The 24631-nt window shown below is 48.5% G+C and overlaps 1 protein-coding gene across 1 annotated transcript; it reads right to left on the bottom strand.

The window, feature by feature from the left end:
- Positions 1-539: 539 nt before the first annotated feature.
- Positions 540-22720, bottom strand: LOC116659229. Its single transcript, XM_032466460.1, is given in 5 exon segments — positions 540-1158; positions 1161-1412; positions 21566-21671; positions 22367-22432; positions 22700-22720. Coding segments are annotated over 5 exon segments (711 nt in total). The 3' UTR covers positions 540-892.
- Between the last annotated feature and the right edge of the window lie 1911 nt (positions 22721-24631).

The following is a 24631-nucleotide window of genomic DNA, read 5'->3' on the forward strand; positions in this document are numbered from 1 at the left end:
TTTAGCGCTGGTAGCAGCAGCAATGATGGATGCCTAAGAATGAAACTGAACAAAAAACAGCACAACTGTCCAGAGGTATTTTGTGACCAGAGGAAAGATGAAACCAGAACCTTGGGGGGTGAGGAGGAGCAGAAGGGTGGGAGTGGGCAAGGCTAGCTCCTTGTTACTAGCGCCCCATGTAAGGGAAAGGGAAACAGGCCAAGAGTGGAAGCAGATGGGGATGAGGAGTGGCTCCAGCCCACCTTAAGTGGTTGCCACAGGAAACCCAGGCCCCTGGGCCTCCCCGGATAAAGGTGGCTTTGCATCTCCATCACTGCAGTAGACTCCAGGGTGAGGGCAAGGTGGACTAGAACCTGCTTAGGGCGAGTAGGGGGCTTAGACCCCTCCTGCCCTCCTTCCTGTGCCCCCAAGTGAGCTGCCCAACCTAGTGCAAGGACTAGGTAAGGTGGGGAAGGAAAATGGGTGTCAGCGACACCTGCTGCTGCTGATACAGTGCGAGTGGGCCATGTCAGAAGGAGATGGGGCTTGGGCCCTTTTTTGGCCAGGGGAGCCCTCCCAAGCCCCTTAATGGGAAGCCAGGGGTAAGAGTCAGGGATCAGAAGGGACCCCCCAGACCAAGAACCCAGCCAGCAATGTTCCCACCGCTGAGGGAGTGGGGATCAGCAAAGCAGGGAGCGGTGACGTGGGAAGTCAGCTTTGTCCAGAGGGCAGGTGTGGCGTGTGGATGAGAGGGGTCTCTGGGAATTGAAATCAAAGGAAAACTGCTTCCCACTCGGCCCGGAGGGCCCTGCAGCGGCCGGTGTGGGTGTGGTGCGGCTGTGAGCGCGCAGGTGGGTGGCGGTGATGCGTGCGCCTGGGGGAGGGGTGGGGGCATTGGGGCGGGGCGGAGCTACTAGCCCCAGAAGGAAACTGGTCCCTGGCGAGGGAGCAGACGGCGCGGGCACTGCTCCTCCTCCGAGGACTCCTGCGAGATGCCCTCTTCTTCCTCCTCTAGTTTTTTGGGTCTGCGCCTTGGTTTCCTCCCTGGAGTTGTGGTTGTTTTCCAGGTCTTGGCAGCACCCTTGTTTTTGCTCCCCTTCTGTCGGCCCCGAGGTCTAGGTGTTGGCGCCTGGCTGGGCTCCTGCTGACTCCCCGCCGGCGCCGGCCCGGGACTCACCGAGGCTGCCTGCGCCGCGCGCCCCGCCCTCGCTCCTCAGCGCCCTGCTTTTCCTGCTTGGAAGCCAAGGACTGGCTGGACTTCGAGCTCCACTCGCTCACCTTCTCTCGTCTGCAGAGCAGGTGGAGGAGCGACGGCCGGGATGCGCGAGCTCGGCCGCCGGCCTGCGGTGCGCGCCCCGAGCTGCCGGGAGCGACGGTGCTGGGCGCTGTGGGCCGGTCTGCCGCCGCCGGCGGTAGCAAATGCGGATGCCTTCCTGGAGCCACGCCACGGCAGAAATAGCGCGGAGTCGGAGTCCCAATTAGAGCTAAAATATATTTTCTAAATATAAAGAGAAAACATAACAGGAAAGTAATTTCTCAAAAAATAATGTCCTGGAATATGCAAATGCTTGAATTCAGCTACACTGGATAACTCTTATTTCTCTGGTGGTTGCTCCAAGCCTTATTTAGATTTCTGCCTATTGTTATTTTTCCCTATCAATGCTTAAAGCTTCTGTATATTTATGTCTTTCTTCCCCATGAGTAAGAAAAAAGCTTCCTCTGCTCTCTCGTCCTGGCATATTCCTGTTGTTTGCAGCTTTAAGTCTGAAATGGCGTAGGTATTTTTAGCAGAGGAGGGAGGCTGATCATTGCTATTTTTTTTTTAAACTTCCCTAATGTTGTTTTTTCATTTATTTAAAAATTATTTTTAAAGCGTGCAATTTAGTGCCTTTTAGTAGATTCATAAGGTTGTGCAACTATTGCCACTGTCTATTCCAAAATATTTTCATCACCCTCCCAAAAAACCCCATATCCATTTGTAATCGCTCCTCACCTTCTCCCTCAGCCCCTGCCAACGCTAATCTACTTTCTGTCTCTGTGGATTTTCCTTTTCGGAACATTTCATGTTAAAGGAATCATTTAATATGTGGCCTTTTAGACGAGCTTCTTTCATTAAGCAGAATGTTTTCAAGGTTTACCCATGTTATATATATCACATACTACTATTTTGTTTATTTTTTACTTTCTCGTGTCTTATTGCTTCTTTCTGGATTAATTTTCCTTCTTAAAGTGTATGCCTTAAGAAATCTTGCAAAGAGGCATAAATCTGTGGTATAAAATTTCCATAGACCCAGTATGTTTCATAATATCTTCATTTTGTCCTCATATTTATAATAAGGCTGGATAGAAATGTTTAGGGTCAAAGTTCCTTATCTCCAAAAATTTAAAGATAGCTCTTTACTGTTACCTAGAATCCTGGTAGCAGTCTGGTTCCCATTCCTTTTAGGGCACCTGCTAGTTCTCCCTGTAAGCTTTCAGATTGTTCCCTTTACGTTTGATACTCTTACATTTCACTAGGATGCATCTAATTGTATTTTTCCCTACCCTTTTTAAAATGTTGAGCACTGGTTGAGACCTTTCAATCTAAACATTATATCTTTCTCTAATTCTCAGAAATAATTTCTTCAAATTCTCAGAAATAATTTCTTCAAATATTTTTTGTCCGTGTTTGTTTCTCTCCTTTAGAGATCCCTGTTATGCAGATAGTGACATGTTTACTTTTGTTTTCTATACCTCTTAACAATTATCTGATTTTTTCCTTTCTTGATGCTTTCCTTGAGAGTCCTTTGACTTGATCTTCCAGCTCATTAAATCTTTCTTTTCAGCTGTATCCATTCTGAAACTTAATTTACCCATTGAATCCTTTACCTGGAAAATTATACTTTTCTGTGTGCAATGTTTTTAATAGCTTTATCTTCATGGTCACTTGTTCCTCTTGCAGATGTCCAATATCCTTCTTTAAGTTGGGAATTATTCATTATGCTGATTTTAAATTCTTGTTCTGTCTTTACAATTACTTTTGCTTCCTCCAGGGAACAGGTCTCTTATTTTTCTCTCTGAGTTTGTCTTCTGTTAGGGCTCTCAACTGCATTGACTACCAATGTTTCCCTTGGAGGAGTGAGAAAACCTTGCTTGTGTTTTCCAGGCTAGTTTAGGTTTGGTCGATGGGGCTTCTCCTCAGGTGAACAGACCCTTGTATTGCACGCTTGCTCAGCCACTCCCTGTTTCCCTACTTTAGCATCATCAGCCCCTTAGGGAATCTCCCAGTGCTTCTGATCCCAGGAAAGGTAACGGGGAGAACTTGGTCTCCTGCCAGCCAACCAGCCTGTTCCTCTGTGTTTCCTATTCTGGTGGGCACTGACATTGCCCTCAGGTTACCTGTCCAGTTCCACCTTCCCCAGGTGTGGGGTTAATATTGCTGCATGAAATGATCGTTGAAGGCAGATGCAAGGAGGGGAAGGGAAACAAGAGGAAGGCAGAGATCCAGTGGCTCTGGCCCTCTTTGACTCCAGACCACACTCCTCCTGTGTTAGTTGTTGAGTTCTGCTTTATGGCCCTCCCACCTCAGCCTTTCTGTGGTGTCTCCATTCAGGATTAGATCCAGGGGAGAGAGTCAGCAGCCCACGCTACTTTGCCGTTTTTTCAGTCTTAACATATTATCACTTGTCTTTCCAAATATGAAAGAAACATTCATTTGACTTCAAACCAAGGCTACTCCAACAATTGATTGGTAGGGCATTCAGAGTAAAATGTGCAAGCCATTGGATTTTAAGTGTACTTGAATAACTTCTATATACGAAAAGAGATCATTTCAGAGCTCAATGGTCTGATTAATATTTCATCTCAGTAGAAGCCCAGATACTGAAACCAACCAGTAACTCCACTCTCAGACAGAAAGGATTCAGTTGGCTGGTGTTTGGGTCTCAATTTCTAAACATAGAAAATGAGAAGATGCTTGTAAGGACATCTGCCTGGGCCATTTCCAGCCCTGGTTTCAAAGGCAATCCATTAATTCTATCATTGGACAGGGTGATTTTTGGTGGGGGACTATCCTTTGGAATCATTTCTTCATTCAAAAAACATTTATTGATCACCTATCCTATGCCAGACTCTATGCTAAGATCTTCATAAGACATTCTTTTATGTGAGTGATAACCAGAGTTTTAAAGTATAAACTTATTTATATATCTCATGACATTGAGCATAGAGCCTGAAGAAAGAGTCCTACTGTCTTCTTTTTCTATTAAAATTCTGGCCTTTGTTGAAGTTTGGGCTATGTTATCTATGAAGCTTCGTTCAATAACACTTTGATTGTTTAAGAAATACTGTATCAGCGGATGGCTATTTCTTTAGACTATCCTTTTAGACTCTGGTATAGAAGAGTTGGCATCCTGGCCTGCACACATGGAGTTGAGAGCAGAGCATCAGCAGAGGGGCTCCTGGGCAAATTCCGGGGTTGCTGCACTGCAGCCCAGTAAATTATCAGGAAAGCTAGTTAAAATGCAGATTCTAGAATCTTTCCAGGAGATACTGAACTAGTGTCTCTAGGGTTGGTGGCCCTGACATCTGAAAAATTCAGGGCTTTGGCTATGTGTGGGTCTATCCTGTGATTCTAGGGCAAACCAGATCAGAGCTGCCCATGTGGGAAGAAGGAAAGGATGGCTCCAAGCAACAGGCAACACTGGAGGGGCCCAGGAGCCATAAAAGGGAATTAAAATGTATTCAGAAGACAGCGGGGTTAGGTCCTGAGAAATAAGATTATGTATCAAGATAAATGCATGAGATGATAGAACTGTCACTAGGATAGGTTATGAAAAGGGAGCTGAGAGATAGGTGTAGGATGAGTGAAGCAAATTAAGATCGAGAATACTGGAACACAGTAGAACTTAACTTTTAATGAGAGCCCTGTGTCTGTTGTCATGGATGAAGATCCCTTCAAGATCCACTGGTGGATAAAAAGATTATTTTGCGAAGTCCTAAGGGGAAGGTGGCATACTCATTTCTCTATTCATTTATGGCTTTAGTCATTTGATCTGTGGCTAGATGTGGTGTATTCACTACTCAGCAAATATTGAGGGTATATATCAAGCACTGTGTGAATGGTAAGACTGGAAAGGTAGGCAGAGACCAAACCATCCAGGGCCAGGTGAACTTTTGCCTTTATCCTAAAAGCACATGGAAGTCACTGAATGATTCTAAGAAGAGATGTAACACCATCAGATGGCTTGTTGAAAGGCCACTCTGCTGCAGTGTGGAGGAGAGATTGGAAGGGGACAGGCATGGCTGCAGGCAGGCTAGATGGGAGACTGTCAGTTTCCAGAGGAGAGACAATGGTGCAGAAATAACAGGAAATGGACAGATGTGGGAGATATTTAGGAGGTAAAATTGCATTGGTAGGACATAATGCTAGATTGAACATGGGGAGCTTTTTAGGGTGGATTTCTGGCTTGATCAACTAGATGGTTGATGGTGCTATTATTCACTGAGAGAGGGAACGATGGGAGAAGTTAGGCTGTGAAAGATGATGCTTACAGTCAAGCCACGTCCTCTCACTACTTCTGCTCTCCTGTTGCCCCTGATGGACAACTTGGGTTCCCACCTGGTGCCTCTCATTGACCACTTTGGTCACCTCTGCAGGGCACTGACTCATTGCTCAGGGCCCTGCTCTGGAGAAAAAGGTTTGCTAAACTAGTTGATGACCAGTATGGGAAGGTCATTAGGTAAAATAATTGAGAGGGGCTGTGAAACCACCGAGCCCCACCCCAGTGATGATGGGAAGAGAAGAACCTGAATGGTTTAGTTTTGGAAATTCTTTGATAGGGTTACCAAGCCACTAGCACTCACCTCTCTGGCTTTGTAAGTAAGTCCCTCCCCGCACATCTATCAGAGCTGGCTAATAAGCACTTGCCTCTTTGGAGTGTTCTTTGCTTTTGTCTTTTCTGACTCCTCTTGAGCTTATGAACAGGAAAATGTTGAAAAGGCAGGCAGAAGACATTATTCAGCCAGACAATGGTATTTATTGAGCCCAATATGTACAAAACACTCTATTCGTTTTTTGAAGATGTAAAAAAGATACGGCTTCAAAGAAAAGAAAAAGTAGAAGCAAAACATTTAGGTAGTCCATAAATTACACAATCAACTCTTAAAAAAATAAACGAGACTCCTGGGCATATATCCAGAGAAAAATATAATTTGAAAATACATGTGCACCACAACGTTCACAGCAGCACTATTTACAATAGCCAAGACGTGGAAGCAACCCAAATGTCCATTGACAGATGAACAGATAAAGGAGATGTGGTATGTGTGCATATATACACACAAATACACACACACACGCACACGCACACACGCAATAGAATACTACTTAGCCATAAAAAAGAATGAAATAATGCAGCAAGATGGATGGACCTGAAAATCATCATTCTAAGTGAAGTAAGCCAGAAAGAGAAAGAAAAATACCATATGATATACTGCTTATATGTGGAATCTAAAAAAAAAAAAAAAAAAAAAGAAAAGACACATATTTACAAAATAGAAAGAGACAAACATAGAGAATAGACTTACGGTAACCAGAGGATAAAGGGGGTGGGAGTTTGAGATTTGCAGACACTAAATGCTATTATAACACAGACAAACAATAAGGAAGGTCCTACTGCATAGCACAGGGAACTATACTTAATACCTTGTAACAGCCTATAATGAAAAGGAATATGAAAGCAAATGTATGTATGTGTATGACTGAAACATGATGCTGTACACCAGAACTTGACACAACATTGTAAACTGACTATACATCAATTTTTAAAAAGTGCAAAAAAAAAAGAATGTAAAAGAATAAATGAGATTTTAAAAGATTAATTTAGACTGAAAAGAAAAAAAGGGAGGTGTGATTGATTACTAAGAGGTTCTATGGACAGGAGCTGGGCGCTCAGCAGGGGCAGGGGCCTGAGCCCCCTGCTTCAGTGGTTTATTTGCGGGGTGAGTGCTGACAGGTCGCTTGAAGCTTTTGGGGAGGATTGAGGCTAGAATTTTATAGACTTCAGCTACTTCTCTTCCTCTCACTCTTTTGCTGGAGAGGATCACTAAAACTCCCACCCGGCGAGCAAGCTGCTGGTGTAAATCACAGAAGTTATAAGCACACCCTCCTGGAAAATACAACCTTTGTAGGTAATTTTAGAGAAAATGGAATTAATTCTGTCTGGTGGAGGAATTGATCACATCAAGTATTAAGTGGAAAGTAATGTCTAGAGACTGTTACGGTGTAAATTAAAAAGGTAAGCCTTTCCCCTCACTTTGAGACTCAGAAATAAGAAAGGGGTCAATCCATACCTGGGGTCTAGTGCCTCGGGATTTTAAAAATAATGTCATAAAACTGTCTGGAGAACACTGTGGGAAACGGGAGTGGCTTAAATACCTTCCTCCGGTGGCCACCTGTGTACCTGAGTCCCGCATGGTTGCGAGCCTCCTAGACACTGCGTCACTCAGTTGTCTCAACAATCCTATTAAACGGGTATTGTATCCCCATGTTTCAAAAAATATTTTTTATTTTTAATTATGATGATTATTTTTTATTTTTAAGGAGGGGAAGTAATTAGGTTTATTTATTTTAATGGAGGTGCTGGGGGATTGAACCCAGAACCTCTGCATGCTAAGCACACGCTCTACCACTGAGCTATCCCCTCTCCCCTGTATCCTCATTTTCACAGAAAAAAATATGAAGCTTCAGCGATACTGGTCACACAGCCAGGATAGGACAGAATCAGATCCAAGAGGTCTGTGGGATTCCCTAGTCTGTGATGTCCTCTCCTGTTCTCAGTTCCCTTCCTGCTCCTTTGCCTGTTTTTTTTTTTTTTTTTTTTTTTTTTTGAAACTTGCAGAGAATTACTCAGCCTAAGCTACATGAGCTGCATAGAGGAGTTTCCACAGCTACCTTCTCCCCCTGAGGCATCAGGCACTGAGAGCGGTGGTTCTGAGTGTGGCCCCTGGACGAGCATACTTGGCATTACCTAGAACTTGTCAGACACAAACATTCTCAGGCTCCACCCCAGGAGTAGTGACTGGGAAACCCTGGAGTGGGGGCCCAGCAATCCGGGTGGTAACAAACCCTCCAGGGGATTCTGAGGAGACCAGTGACTTGGAGGGTTTCCCTGGGGATCTTCACCAGGGCATCTCCAAGAAATACCCTGGAGTAATTTAGGGAAGTGATCAAGAACTCTCCAGGGTTCAGCTTTCCATGGGTGGTAGCGCATTTCCTGAGGGATGGCACTGGGACCTTTGCCATGCCTGCAGCATGTGCCTGGCACCACAGGAAACCCCCACCCCCTGGGGGCTGCCTTCCCCAGCCAGCTGGCTTTGGCTCTCTGGGGCTTATAAACTAGGCTGGCTGGCTCTCCGTCACCATTGCAGGGCAGGACATCGCCCACTCTCTCCCCATGTCCCAGTCCTCTTCCTGGAGGGGAGACTGCTCTGGCGAGAGCTTGTCTGGGCTGAAGCTGGGGGGACTGGGGCCTCATATTTGGAGGGGCGGTGATCCTACCCCTGGGGAAGCTGCGGACTTGCTGAGGAGTGGGGAGAGAGCCAAAGACGATGAGCCAGAGGGAAGAACCCCAGCAGATGCCAACCCAGAGGAGGAGGGCAGAGGCCATGTTCCAGGGCAGCCTGCGCCACGAGGAGTGGAAAGCAGAGAGGGGCCCGTACACACCTGAGACCAGCAACGTGGTCCAGGAACCGCACATCAGGATCATCTGGGGAAAATGATGGCGGTCAGAGCCCTTCCAAGTTTGTGAAGAACGCTTTGGCTGGCTGACACAGCCGTCCCTACACCGCGATTTGCAAACCATTGCTGACTTCTCTGGTATGATGAGCGGTCACTGTCTCCGGGCCAGCAAGGGGCGGGTCACCTGGGATTTGGGTGCATTTTCATTAAAGCTACAGCTTGAAACAATTTGTTTTTATTCATTAGTATATTGGTTTGGCTGTTTTCACGGAGATGAAAATGAGGGCTAAAGCAGATGGAAGAGTCATTATCTTCTACAGAAAAGTCAGAGCTGGGTGGGCATCCAGAGTGGTGTGCTGGCTGGAGCCACAATGCTACCCCAAGACCCAGGTCCCTTCTCTCGTGTTGCCTGCCATCCCTTGGGGGTGCTGTCCACATCTGCAGGATCAAAACTGGCTCCCAAGGACCACATGTGGGCCAGCCCTCGGGAAGAGCGGAAAAGGAAGCGGAGTGCTTGTCAGTCAGCTCGGTCTGCTGTAACAAAACACCATGGGCTGGGTGCCTTAAACAACAGACACTTGTTTCTCTCAGGCCGGAGGCTGGAAGTCGGAGATCAGGATGCCAGGGGATAGGGTTCTGCTGAGTGTCCTCTCTTCCTGGCTTGGGGATGGCCATCTTCCTGCTGCATCCTCACATGATGGAGAGAGGACAGAGCTCTGATCTCTTTCCTCCTTATAAAGGCCCTAATTCTGTCATGGGGCCCCACCTTCACGACCTTCTTTAAACGTAATTACCTCCCAAAGGTTCCACCTCCTAGTATCACACCTGGGTTTAGGGTTTTAACAGGTGAATTTTGGGGGGAAAACCAACACTGAAACCACAACCCAGGGCCAACAGCTTCCTTTGACAACGTAACCCAAAGCTGTACATGTTATTTTCAGCCACATCTTACTGGCCAGCGTCTGTTCATAGGGCCACATCTGTGGCCAGGGAGGTGAGGGAGTAAAATCTTTTATCTGGGTAGCCATTGCCTCGCTAAAATTTGGGGAGTTTGGTTCTAGAAAGAAAAAGGAGAAAATTGATTCTGAGAGTTAATCAGGTGTCCTTCCACAGGGCTGGGCTCACTCTTCCTCTCTTCCCCCAGCCAACCCTCTCTACCCTTACGCTCCGTCCCCTGTCCTGCCTTCGCATGCATACTGCCCTCCTGTGTTCATGCCCATGGCCCTAGACATTGGGAAGGTCTCTCAGAAGCTGTGACCAGGTCTGTATCTGCCGCTCGGGATGTCATATTTTAAGCTGCCTGGGGCTATGCTTCCTTGGGTGGGGGTGGGGGAGTGAGGGTGAAGGTAAGAGCTCGATAAACAGCAGGCGCCACTGGTCCTGGACTCACTCCTAGCACCTGCTCACACATCGATTTGAGACACTTCCCTGGACTCTTAAAATAGGGATTCCCAGTTTTGCTTGTTTGTCTGTAGGCTCTCATTGGATCAGTATTTATTTACTTGCATTTTCTACACCATAAACATCTGTGTCACTACATAATAAAATCCAACAGCCCTATAGCACCTGACTCATCATATATTCTTACACAGCAAAAATTCTCAAATTTAATGGGCAAATCATTCAACGAGAGTTTCTAGATTATGAGCTATGGGGCAAGTTTGTGATTGAATTTCTAGCCTGTAACATAAAATGGGCAAACAATAAATAATTTTCTGAAAGAATAAACAGTTAGCCAATGATGAACAAAATTCACTTGGAGATGAAGTAAACTGTCCTAAAGGAGTTCACTATTCAGTGGGGGAAATGAACCTGCAAACGAGAGCTCATGACATCATTCTGGGAGTGTCTGGATGCCTGACTCCACTTTCTTGTCCCACCGCACCCCTGGCTTTCCAGTGTGGAAAGGTCTATTGTCCATCTACCGGATCAATCACTCTTTATGGGTTCACTCCTTACGGGTGAACCACCCTTCACCCTGGAGGTTTCTCAATAGCAGTAGTGCAGACATTCTGGATCTATAATTCTTTGCTGTCGTTTGCATCATGGGATGGGTAGCAGCATCCCTGGCCTCTACCCACCTGATGCCTGTTTTACTCTAGTTGCGATGCCTTCCTCCAGTTACGGTAACCAAATATTCCTGCAGGCGTCACCAGATGTCTCCTGGAGGGTGAAAGTGCCCTCCACTGAGAAAGACTGGTAAGCCCACCAGCCATCTCTTCTGCAAGGCTCACTGCAGATGAGGACCAAGAACTTGTCCAAGAACTTGACGATGAGTCAGTGCGGTTTCCAGCTCAGGCAGGAGGTTGAACTTCTCACTTGGTGAATATATATGTCTTACTCCTAAACGTTCACAATAGGATGACAACTCTGCTTCCCACAAGTCTGGTTTTAAAGCATATGGTTCTCACTCGAACCAACAATCCCAAATCTATGCACTAAAGGCAGTGATTAGAAATTAATTCAAGAATCAATGAAAACCAGGGGCTGCCAGGATTCGCTTGTAGGCACCTGATCTTTGGGAGGCAGATGAATGACCATGTTTATGTCCGTAGGCACATTGTTATGCACAACTTTACTGCACATCAGAATCAACTGAAGGATTTGTTTAATGCCTGTTTTGACCCCTTTTCCAGAGGTTCTGATTCAGTAGTTTTGGGGTAAAACTCAGGAAGCCACATTTTCTAAAGAGCCCTTCCAGGTCATCCACAGGCTACACTTTGAGAAATGGTATTTATTCCTCCAAGAACTATTTCTGTGTGAAATTAGACAATCAGAAAGAAAAGCTCTTGGATCATATTATCTTAGCCCCCTTAAGGAATGCCTTTGATACGTCACAACTTAAGGCTGTCTGTTCAGGCTTTTAAATAAACTTGGTTGAAAAAGTGCTTGTTTTGTCTTCAAAACTTTGAACTTTATCCATGGCGTCACTTGCTCTGCCTGCGTCCTTGCTCACACGTGGGGTGAATTTCTTCGGGGGTTTAGTTAAGACAGTATTTTCTCCACAAGAGACGTGTGTGTGTATTTACATATTGTAGAGGGAGATGGGGCCAGGAAATATAGCTAAAGTCTGTAATCTAATGCACGTCCCTTTGCCCTTCAGCGTCTGTCAGTCCCTGGTCCTGCTGTGACTTGCTCCCAGATGCTCTGCTGTGTCCAAATCCGAAACCATGGAATCCCAACTTGGTAGGAGATTGAGAACTGATCTCCATACCGGGGAGCTCTGATGTTGTCATAGCTGTGCTCCTTCATAAGCTTTTAATTAGAGCCCCAGCCTGTGTCACAGTTGGCCTTAATTGTCTCCTGCCTGGGTCCTGGCTTTCTCTCCAGTTCCTTCCAGGACAAAGCCGGCCCCTAAGCCCAGCCTGGCTGCCCTTTTCCTTGCTTCTTGCCAGCTCTTCATCCCACCTCTTGGGAGCTGGATCCTGTTTTTATCATCATTCCAGCCACATTCCTGTCTCCAAAGCAAGATTCACTGATGACCATGAGGCCTCATCCCTGATATCCATCACCATCAACATTCACAATGGCCCAGAGGTCCCACCCAACTAGAGAGAAAGAGCACAGCACCATTTCCCTCGTGAACAGAAAGTTTATGGGACAATTTCACCATCACTGCAATTAATTTATAAGGTAACAGGCTTCCCCTATGTCTTAGAGTTCTCTAGAGACATCTATCTATCTATCTATCTATCTATCTATCTATCTATCTATCTATCAATCTATCTATCTACCTATCTATCTACCTATCTACCTATCTGCCTATCATAAGGGATTGACTCAGGCCATTAGGAATGCTGAGAAGTCCCAAGTTCTGCCATTGGTGAGCTGGAGACCCAGGAGAGCTGATGGAGTAACTCCAGTCCTAGTCAGTCCAAAAGCAGGAGAAGCCTGGTGCCCCTGGTTGCAAACAGACAGAGAGAGCAATTCTCCCTCACTCATTCTTCTTCTTCTATTCAGGCCTTCAACAGACGGGATGAAGCCACCCATATAGGGGAGGGCAATCTGCTTCACTCAATCTACTGATTTAAATGTTAGTCTCACCCAGAAACACCCTCACAGCCAGAGCCAGGGTCATGTTTAACCAACTATCTGGGCACCCTGGGGCGCAGTCAAGCTGACACATAAAATTAACCATCACATCCTGATCTTTTCAGATGATCTATTTGTTCTTATTTCCAATTGCCTGAATTTGCCAGTTTATACAATTTTGTAAGGCATTTAAATTTGTTTTCATTCATTCAACAAATATTTTTGGAGCAAGTATGTCTTTCAAGGCAATTAAAATATAATGGTGAACAAAAGAAGCACAGCCCTGCCCTTGGGGAGCTTACAAACTAATTTTTAAAAAGGTGACCTTGAAGAAGCAGCTTAAAGTTCCTTAAGTATGGCAAGGGTGGGGAGAGAAAAGAGTTCCAGAAGGACCGTGAATCTTGTCTGGGAAGATCTAACTTAAGATTTCAGATATCTGGCCACCAACTCAGCCAGCTTTATTTGTGAAACAAGGAAATAAAAGCTTATGTCTCTTAAAAAAAAAAAGATTTGAGATATCTAGGGAATGGTGAAGAACACAAGATGCGCTAGGTGGGAAAGTAAGTCAGTTCCAGAAACTGACTGGTGACCCACCTGGTGGGAGATGAGGCTGAGCCTAGAGATGCATGCAGGAGCCAGGTGGTGGGAGCACTTACAAGCCTTGGTGGTTAAAGCAATCAGAAGTACCAAAGGGACTTAAGAAGAGGAGTGACATGGTCCTATCACTTTGGATTCAGTGTGTAATAGTCCTAAATAAAAAATGAGATTTGATGGTGTTCTGAAGTCCAGTTTAAGTGTGTTTTATTATACAATAAGTTATATTTATTTATTTAATAATTTTGGGGGGCAGGAATTAGGTTTGTTTGTTTGTTTAATGGAGGTACAGGGGGTGAATCCAGGACCTTGTGCTTGTCAAGCATGTGCTCTACCACTGAGTGATACCCTCCCCCACAATGATAACTGTTAAATTTCTACTGGTCAGTATATTTTATTAGTCACAACACCAAACTGGTTAAACAGTCCCTTGTTTCTAACAAATGGGAAATAATTCATGGCTAAGTGATGGCTATGTCATGTTTCATAGTGGTTGTTTCTCATTAACCTAGGCAGGTCTCTTGTTGAGCCTGATGAGTTTAAGGTGATTTGATCAGCCTAACGGAAAGCAGAGCACGTTTTGTAAAGGAGTAAACCATAAAGACTCCCTCTGACAGAGAGGCAGGCTCGCTGAGATGGCAGCATTTCATCTAAGGCATGTGTTTTCACCTCTGTCTCTCAAACTCACTATTAACTTCCCCTTTTTGTCCAGCACTGTTTCCTGATTCACTGTTAGGACTCCACAGCTCCCAGATAAAGCATTAGTCGGGACTTTTTTAGTTGCAAAGAATGAAATCCCAGCTCAGAATGACTGGAGCAAAGATGGGAATTCAGGATTCATATAGGGGAGCTTGACGTCAGGTACTTGGGGTGTGGGGCTCAGCTGGTCTCTTAGGAGCTCCTGCCCATCTTCCCTGTGGGTCACTTTGGTTCTAGGGAAGCTCATGGTAACAAATGGCTGTCAGTAGCTATAGCTTTTCCAAGTCTTACCTTCTCGGGACACCCAGCAAAATGTCCCTTCCCCAACTGTTATAACAAAAGTCTTGGCACTGAGTCCCATTTGTTCCAATTGGCTTGGGATACAAACCACCTTGAGAGCCAGGGCTCTCAAAACGCAGGTGGACTGCAAGTGAGGAGAGGAATGGACACAGGGCAGGAAAGACCACAGATGTCCACTAAAGAGGGGCTGAAGTTGCAGCCTTCAAAGGTCAAGCCTGAAAGGATGCTCACAGTGGATCCACTCAATGCCGTGTGTGCCCACACCAAGCTCTGGCTCACCTGAGCCCTCGAAAAGTGCCTGGTCTGGCATCTGGGTTTCACGTCTTGGTTGCATGTTGCCCTCTTGGCTCTAGACCTTTGGCTGTGATAGTGCTTTGAGTTGGGGGCCTTGCTGGGGCCCTCAGGAGCCCTTCTGTTCCCCTTTCCAACTCTGGCTCCAGCAGCCACCCCTCTTCTCACTGTCATGCCTCAAGTTTTTCGTACACTGTCCCTGACCTATGCACCTAGAGTTTCAAACATGGTGACCCAACACTTGTGCTAACAGGTAGAATGTATGAGCTCTGGACTCAACCCTGCTGGTATCCAGATGTTGCCTGTTGGATTCATTAAATGCTGCCACACATCACCATGAAGAGGAAACAAAAACCAGGCAGAGACTTGGAGGTTTGAAGAGAGCCTCACCCACCCCACCCTCTTCTCTTGAGTTCCCTGTAGGCACTGCCTGCCTCTGGGGAGCCGTGATGGGGAGTGTTGTCCCAGTAGCCATGACCTTCCGTTATCTTTAAGTAGCTGCATCCAGTAGTCGGAACAAAAGACAAATGAAAACTTTCTCGGCCTGACATTGAAAAAATTATTGGCAAGTCATATGGTAATTCATCAGAGAATTCTCATTCATCAAAACAATTCATTTTAGTTTGAAGAGGCTGAATAAGCAATTTCCTGCTGATTTCACCGTCAGCCCCTCTGGCCACGTGTGGCTCCAGTTCATTTGCAGTAATTTTATTAAATTTTATTTTAATTTTATTAAATTTTAAGAGCTTTGTGGGTATGTGTGGAATATTTTAAATCAAATTGGGCTGTTTTACTTAGATATCCCTTTTATATTCTTTCTTTTACAATTCTAATAACCAGGAATGGAATTTAATTGCTTTTTTTTTTTTTTAAGATGGAAAGATACACACCAGGGCTTGGGTTCTTTCTTTTTTCAGAAATTGAAATCTGATTTCAATTGAAATGGAATCAGAAATTGATTTGAATCCACTGCTGAACTGAGCACAGGAAACTGATTTCTGGCTAACTGAAAAAGATTTTGTTTTATAATAATAGCGCGAACTAAGGGGAATTGTTGTTCCAGAGTTTCTTATGCTCCTGAGCCCTAATTAAACGTGGTAAATGTGTGCCTTTACAAACTCCATCATTATGAAGCACATCCAGCCCCTTCTGTGTCGCTGTGTTTTAGCACCACAGAAATGTAACTGTTGGATTTCCACAAAGCTCTTTCTCAGAAATCTTTAGTCAGAAGTATTTCCCAATACCTAATCTTTATTATTCATGTAAAAGATTCTAACTTTTAAAAGGCTCCATTTTCCTTTTTTTTTTTAGCCTTTTAGCTGATTCTCCCGTCACCTCGGTTCCCTTAACAAGCCTCTTAGTAGTTGTTTCTCTTGCTTCTCCCGACTGTTTCTTAACCTCCACCCCGCCCCCCTCACAAAACAGGATTTGTAAAATGCTACCTCAGGCCACACAGGTTTAAATGCATGACTAGAATGGGAACAATAGCAGGTGTGTGGGGACAGTGGGAAACCAGAGACTCCTGGCTGAGGAGAAGGCTGCCACCCTCAGCTCCGGCACGGAGTCCCCAAGGGAGAAGTCAGCATGAGACTGGCCAGGTCTCACACTTTCAAGGGAAGTCAAATCTAGATTTTAGTGTGATTCTAAAAATGGCCAATTACTAAAATATTTTAAGATCGCTCCTCCCCCAAGCCTATCAAGGATCCTTAAGTCACTAGAAATGCGTTTTATCCATGCTTTAACCAAGCTTGCTTCCATTAACATCTGACTGTGCCACCCTGGTTTTGCCCCTCCCCACTCCCTGAGGACTGGGCTCAGACGTGGGCAGGAACCCAGTGACCCTCTAGGGAGGGAGAGCCCTTCTCTGCCCTCACAGCCATTTCAGGCACTGGGACCAGAGCTCTTCCTGGGAGCCAGGAGTGCCCCTGGACCTGCGCTTTGCTGTGAGCCTCTGGACTGTGACTGGGGACGTAGCTGGTTAAGAGAGAGGTGGCTCTGCCCACAGAGCCAGAACAAAGATGAGCAGCTGAATTCTAGTCCCCACCTGTCCCCTCCTCCCTTCTTTTCACTGTCACTGTCCCCTCACCCTCTATTTGTCCAGCATCTCCACTGCCACTACCAAAGCCAGGCAGGGCTAGATATAGGCACATCTCTGTTACACACACAGACTCACACACACATTCACACACAGGCTCACGCACAGGCTCACATGCACACATTTACACAGGGACACAGACACACACATCTACACATAGACACACATGCACACAGGCTCACACACACACTGCTACCATTTCCTGACTTGTTTTCTTTTTCTCACCTGCTCTCGCTGTTCATTTTCTTGATCTCATCTGTACAGAATTCCTGGTGTGTCTGAGATTGCCAGGGCTGTGAAGGAACCAAAGAAATGGTAGGTACTTAATTCTACCAATCCCCTGATCAGTCCACAACTTGGGATAATTGAAAGTGAACTTTGTCATAGTACTTGCACCTGGGATTTATATAATATTTAAATTTCTAAAAGCATTTCTGGAGTTACCATTTTATTTTTATCTTTACAAATAAACCCCGTGGCTCCAGTAGCGAGACACCATCTTTGATTAGATCAGGAAGCGCCTGTCAGGCTCAGGGACTTGCCTGATGTTAGGGATCAGGTACATGAGGGTCTCCAAATAAATTCTGATGTCAAATACTAAGAGAGGCTCTTAGTTGACATGTATTGTCCCTAAATTCTATCTCTCTTCATGCTATTTCACTCTTTTTAACAAAAATAATCCATCACCAACGTTATCTACACATAACGGAGTACCACCGTGTGGTTGACTAGGCTGTACCAATTTTTGGTCTGGTTAAGCCGACCAGTGTATGTACGATGCTACTCAGTCAGTTAGCAGAAGGTCAAGGACAAGTACTTTTTTCCTGAGCAAGATGATTTGTTTGTTGTCTATAACTAGATCAGGCCATGCATTACAGAAAGAAGGGGAAATGTGAAGTTTTCAGGTCACATACCTATGCGTGTATACTTTGCTGAATTTTTGGAAAGCACTACACAGCTAATTTATTGCTAACTTATGCTCTAGCAAGATCTTCTTTTGAAAAGCGATATCAATTAGAATTTTTTTGGTTACAACCGCTCCTATAAAACTCAATGGAATATAGACTTAAAAAAACATATTATCTTCCCCAGTGGCCAAAGCTGGAACAATTTGAGCAACAAAATGAAGTCATATTAGACTCGAGCACAAAACATAAGATAAAGTAAGTATCCATGAGTCCGTACAGATAGAAATAAATGACTGAGTAAATAAATAAAGTAGGGAAAGAGATACATCTCCTGTTCAGAAGAATTCCAGACAATTTATGTAACTACTCCACCCTCAAGGGGAATGTCAGCTCTTTACTCCGTAAGTGTGGGCTGCTTGTAATGATGTCTGTGGAGAGGACAGTATGGAAAGTGGGGGGAAGTCCATGTACAGTGGAGAAACTTGACACACACAACCTCAGGAAGGAGGTCAAGTTTAGCATCAACAGTCTGAAGTCCTGTTGATCACGTGTACCCTTGATGTGATGTGAGGAAAACAGCACGTACCTCTGTGGTCTTCCTCCCCCCAAACTCATCATTCCTGGTGTAATCATGAGCAGAACACCAGGAAAATCCCTCCTACAAAATCTTTTACTAGTGCTCCTCCAAACTGTCAAGGTCATAAAAACCCAGGAAAGTCGCCTGTCATGCGGCGAGCAGAACGAGTTCGAACTCGGTAACACTCTGGCACCGTGGCCAGTCGCCCGTGGCCTGCCAGCCCTTCATGGGGAAGCTGATGTCCGTGGCTCCCCTGACCAGGAGATTATGGATGCTGAGGACTGGGGAGGGTGGCAGTGGACAAGAGACAACAGAGACAGACAGAGAGAGGGAGACAAAGACAGAGACAGGTTTTGTGACAAGAAGCCTGGGAGCAGGCCAGGGAGTACAGGACCATCACACGGGGGTGCTCATGGCTCAGAGTGGATGCAGGGCGCTTGGGGCCACTCGGTCATGTGGCTGCCTGATGCCAGCCTCCCCATGAGGCCAAGGGGCTGGACAACTTCCTGGTTCCTTCGAAGCTCTAAATGACACCCCCACTTCAGCAGGAGTCCCCCGGCCCCCGTGAGAACCCAGGCCTGGACCCAGCCCCAGAAGGTGCCAGAAGTGCATTCTGCCATCAGCTCTGTGGCCACATGGAGTGGTGTCCACTTCAGTGCCCCTGCCTGGGACGCTGGAGCCTGAGCCCTACCCCCTGGCTCTGCTCTGTAAAAGGGATAGATAGAGACCCCCATCACAGGGCTGGGGACTGTAAGGGGACAACAGTTGGGCAGAGATTTGAGGGGCACCTGGGAAGGAAGGTGCTGGGCATGGGGAAGTGACTGATGGGGACACAGCACGTCTGGGGAGAAGCCAGAGCAGAGACAGCTGGTGGCGTCTGCAGTCTTTCCTCCCACTCTCCCGCTGCGGGGGCCCAGATGACCACCTGAAGACCCTCAGCCCTACTATGCCCCAGCTGAGCTGTGCCTGAAAACCCCAGCCCCAGTGGGCTGTGTCTGCCCCTGATCGAGGCATCCCAGGGGCCAAGTGGCAGACTGGCCTGGGAGGACAGGACAGGGTAGAGGTCCCAATTGTCTCTGAGCCAGTTCATTCCAGGCCCACTCTGCTCCCTCCACCCAACAACCACGGCCTGGGTCTGGGTCTGCACGGCGTGGGGGTGCCTTAGGTGCGGGGTGCAGTGGGGGCCATAGGAAACAACAGCCCCACCTGTCTGGCTGTCACCTGGCCTTCTTCCACCGCTGGGGCCTTCCCCCAACAAAACCCCACCCACCAACCTATCCCACCTCCATGCCTTTGCTCACACAGCACCTGGCCTGCACACTCTTACCCCTCCAGGCCTGGCCACGCCCTCCCTTCCCCACAGGCCACGCCCTCCCTGCACCTGTGTGCTCAGCTTGGGCCCAGGACATCTTCCCTGCAAGAGGCCCTGGGGACAGGGGTGGGCCCCCTCCCTGGGCCCTCTGGCGCTGAGCGCCTCACCAATGACAGAACAGGTGGGCAAATCCATCATGCCCCACGTCTCCAAGCTCCGAGCACCAATCTTGTGCCTGGAACGGTTCTAATGCAGACACAGGAGAGGGAGTCAGGCCCTCTCCCAGAGCTGATGTGTAGCTGGGGAGACAGACAGCGACCCAAGCAGAGAAGTAAATAGGTGGTCTGGGGTCTGCAGGGCAGTTATGACCCCTGGGGAGGCGTACTTCCAAATAGGTGGTCAGGAAATCCTCCCTGAGGAGGTGGCCTCTGAATGAAGACCTGGAAGAGGTCAGGCTGCCTGGATTCCTGGGGTAAGTGTTCCAGCAGCAGGTTGTAGGGAACATGTGGATGTGGGGGGGGGGCACAGGTGTGTGGGGTGCATGGGGTACATGGGGATGTTTGGGGGTGTGGGATGTATGGGGTGTACAGGGGTGTGTGGGGTGTATGGGGTACATGGGGGTGTATGGGTTGTATGCGGTGTGTGGGGTGTCCAGGCCGGGTGGGGTGTTTGGGGTTGTGTGGGGGTGTGTGGGGTGTAGGATGGGTCATGAGGGGTGATGGGGAGGAGTCCAGGGCTTCCTTTGGTGACAAAGAGCTGGCCCTGAATGTCCACTGGTTGTGGACAGGCCCTCTGGAGGCAGGTGGTCGGAGGACCACAGCCCAGGCCCGAGCACCCCCTCAGGGGCCATTGGTGTTGCTGGGCACCCTGGGAACCGACCTCCACAGTGGGAGCCTGCAGCGGCAATTTCCATGCAGCCTCACAGAAACCCTCCCCTCTCTTGGCCCCGCCCAGCTCACATAGTAAAAGGGCCCGGGCAGCCCAGCGAGGAAGGGAAGGAAGGGCAAGTCCCCCCCAGCCAGCCTGGAGCCACCGCTGACCCCACTTGCAGGTGACCTCCAACAGCACTGAACCCCCAGGCCCGAGTCTCCCAGCTGTGAGATGATGGCTGTTCCGGCTCCCCTGGCCTCAGTGGTCTCCCCAGCTCTCACCCAGCTCTGGGCTCCTGAGCTCTAAGACAGAAAGGCAATGCCAGGGCTCAGGGAACCTCCAGCTTAGCAAACATCCGTCCCGGCCCAGGCCCGTCCCCAGGCACGTGCTAACGCAGCACAGCTGACCCAGGGCGTGTCAATAGAGGTCCAAGTCCCTCTACAAGGGAGGTGACAGTCTCCCTCCTAGGTGCTGTTTGGACCACAGCTGGGTCCAGTGACCACTCCTGGCTTCTCCACAATGGACAGAGTCTGGGGAGGGGCCCTGAAACAGGAGGACCTGATAAATGAGGCCCAAGAGAGCTATTTAAGGGGACACTGGTGGTAACCATGCAATAACAGTTGTTGCAGGTGCTTGTGCGCCCCGTTCACCTCCCAGGGCCCAGGCCCAGGCCCTGCTCTCTACCTGCTACAAGGCCAACACTGCTGCCTTCCCAGGTGAGAGACACGGTCAATGCCACAGAGCTGGGTGGAGACGAGGCTCCTCTGACAAGGCGCTTCTGGGAGTGGAGGGCGACACAGTCCTGCCTTCAAATTTCCAAGGCCGTCCCAGAACAGAGACAGCACTGGGGGTGACACGTGGAAGTGGTGCCCCACCCCAAGAAGGTGCAAGCCAGGGGCTGGCTGTGGCCTGGGGGTCCTGGTATATCCCACAATATGAGGTCTCCAGGACCTTGTCTGGGTCTAACAGCCTCCTGCTGACCCCTTGCCAGGGTCACATGGGACCACCGTCAGGAGACTCAGGTCTGTGCACCTGAAAACACAAAGATCATCTTACAACCGAGTCTGGGAGTCCCGCAGAGGGTGTCTGGCCACTGCCTATTTAAAGATGAGGAAACTGAAGGCCAAGGGCCCTGCCCAGGACTGCGGAGCAGGGGCATGGGGGTTGGCAGAGCGAGGAGTGAGCTTACCCAGGCTGTTCACCTGGTACGTGTCCCACAAGTCCTTCATGCAGAAGCCAATGACGTCCACGAAGTCCTCCACCAGCCGGAATAGCTCCTTGGTGTTGGGGCCCATCTGGGGAGAGGAGGGGGTCAGGGAGCCTCGGAGACGGTGGGGAGCCCCACCGAGAATGCCAACCACCAGAGCTGAGTGTCACTGGAGGTGCCTGCACCCCAGCGGAGACACATGCTCTCATTCCTCTGCCTCTTCCTGCCTCCTCCTCTCATCTGGTCCCTCTTTGTCAGGGTCCTGTCGCTCCCTCCCCAGCACCACGGGGCTCTGGACCTGACTCAGGGAGCAGAGTGGGGACCTCGGAGACTCCATCAGCATTTTGCGGACGAGAACACAGAGCCCAGAGGGGAGGAGAGCGGAGGTCTCTGGGCTCCACAGCCCTCACACCGGGTGCTGCCCTGGGCACCGGAGTAGTGACAGCTTCCAGGTCACTCTGGGAGGAAGCGAGGTGGATGGCTCTTTCCAGATGACAAAGAACCACCATGTCCCAGTTATCCCAATGCGCGCTGCATGGCCAACATGTTTTCTCACACCCTGTCCTGAGCCTCACACGATGAGCCACAGTCCTCCTGACAGATGGGGACACTGGAGCTCAGAAGGATAAGCAGCTTCCTCAACATCACAAGACTGGCAGAGGCCGTGCTGGGATTTGAACCCAAGATCACACCCTGATCTGGCCTGGGGCTCAGGGCAGCACCGGGGACGCCTGTGCTCATCCTGCTACTCTGACTCCAAGGGCCCCAGACTGGTGCCCATACCAGCCGGGCCTCCTGCCACTTGTCCCAGTTCTCCACCAGCAGGTTGCTGATGATCTGGACAAAGTTCTGGAAAGAAGAAGAAAGGCCAGTGGGCAGAGAATAAGGCACCAGAATCAGGGTTCAGTATGTGACCAGGGTCAGGGCTCAGAGCGTGACCAGGGTCAGGGTTCAGAGAGTAACCAGGGTCAAGGCTTAGTATGTGACTAAGGTCAGAGCTCAGTCAAAGGCTGGGGTGGAGGACCATCCTCCTGGGCACCCACTGCAGTTGTATTGGCCCCACATTGCAGCTGGCAGGGTCCCTGTCAGCAGAGGGACGCCACACCCAGCACCCACCACTGTCCCAGATGTATCCATGAACGTGCGAATTGTTCTGGCCCCCTGCGTGATCAGAGCCCTAGTACCTCAGTTTCCACCCCCAGACAACAAGGGCATGGGTTGGACACTGGGCCCTTGGGCTCCAGGATTTCCAGCCGCACCTTAGACTGTCAGACCTTCCCTTGGCCTGGCCCAACACACACACGGTATCCTGGCCTTGCCTCCATCCCCTCCCTACCCACCTTAGGCCTTCAATGGCATCCCCAGACACCAGCCACAAAAGGCACCCTGTTGTCCTGCCTAGCCCTCTGAACAGTGCCTGCCTGTGTGTCCGGGGAAGGCTGCACTGGGGAGGAAGGGGTGGGTGGGCACCCACAACACTGAGGGCGGCCTGGGGAGCATGCAGGGTTGGGAGAGCCAGCAGGAGGGGGGTCCCTGCCCACTGCAGCCTGCCCTCTCTGCTTGGGGTGCTCCACGGGCCTCCACAGATCCCCCTGGGCCATAGCAGGGAAGGCAGCTCATCACCCAGAGGCAGAGGCAGCCCTGGCGGGAGACCCCCATTGCAGGCCCAGGATAACCTGTCTGAGCCGTCTAAGGTGCTCGGGGCGGTGAGGAGGTGCTGGGGAGCTCAGGCAGGCCTCCCTTCAGGAGCACAGAGCTGGGTGGGGCATGTAAAGACTCACCACCACCTTACTCTTGCAAGAGTAAAAATTCCCTAAGTTGAGCCTTCAGACAGGCATGGCACATTTGATCTTTTTAACAGAGATCCTACAGCAGCATATTTTCAGGACTCAGCCAGTAAAGGGCATTCAGGTTATGTTAGTAGCTTCCTCCACGGAAGGCTCAGGACATGGAAGTTTCTTTAACCATGTCCTTCTAGATCCAGAGATGGGCTCTTACGTGTAAGGGTTGTATTTCTATGACAGTGAGTTGTGAAATGTGCACTCTTATGAACTTTAACAATAGCTTGATTTAATTTTATAAAACTCATAAATGAGTGAATAACTAAGGTCTCATTCCTAGAACTCCTGAAAAGTGCCCAGAATTCCAGAGTGCCTGAAGCTCTGGACTGTTACCTGCCCCTCCCCTCACTTCAGGCAATGTGCTTTGGGTTGCTGGCCTTCCTTGCTGTGTTCCAGAAATGATGCAAAATGCTCTTTAAGTATTCTGGAATTTAGCTTTTTGATTTAGTCAGCCTGGCCTTATTCCAGATAAGATGGCCTGGGTGTACAAGGGGTTACAGTTTAACTTATAAAGAAAATGCTCAAAGCACAGAAATGCGGGTATGCAGACCAAAAGAAAGCCAGTGGTCTGGGCCCAGGCCTGTGCTGTGTTTGGGAGAATCAAGGGATCCATATTATTTGTTGAAGTGTTCTGAGTTGGTTTCCCACGTTTTGTTTGTAGTGACATTGAGGGGGCTGTGTTTGGATCCTGGCTTTGTTTTGTAACCTCAACTTTATGGTTTTTGACTCATCAATGTTTGTGCTTGCAGTGGGTTTATTTTGACAGTACCTCTGGTCCCTGGGGTACAGGCTCATCCTGTGTTGGCAGTACCTGCCCCAGCCATTGCCACGTGGACACTCAGGGTTTCCATTCCTGAAGCCTCCCCAGCCCCGAAGGCCAAGCTTATTTGACCTGCTTTGAAAAGGTGTGCATATATACATTTTTAACATTCTTCAGTATCCCCATGAAGGAGGACTTTAATTTCTACTGGGTAGCGTGTTCTTTACCAGGTGTTCTGTGGTTTTACAGCAGTTTGTAATATTTGTGCCTGGTGGGTCCAGAGATAATTGGGGCCCTCGTGGGTGTCCATGTGTTTATGTCATGAGCCTCGTGACTCATGGAGAATGGAAGGTGGGGACTCCTGGGCTTCTTGCCACAGTCTTGCTTTCAAGGGGACATTTAAAATTTGGCTTATCCCACTAAGCTCCTTGGCCCCTTTCAGGCCCT

This window comes from Camelus ferus, chromosome 23, assembly GCF_009834535.1.
Source record: "Camelus ferus isolate YT-003-E chromosome 23, BCGSAC_Cfer_1.0, whole genome shotgun sequence".
Lineage (NCBI taxonomy): Eukaryota > Metazoa > Chordata > Mammalia > Artiodactyla > Camelidae > Camelus > Camelus ferus.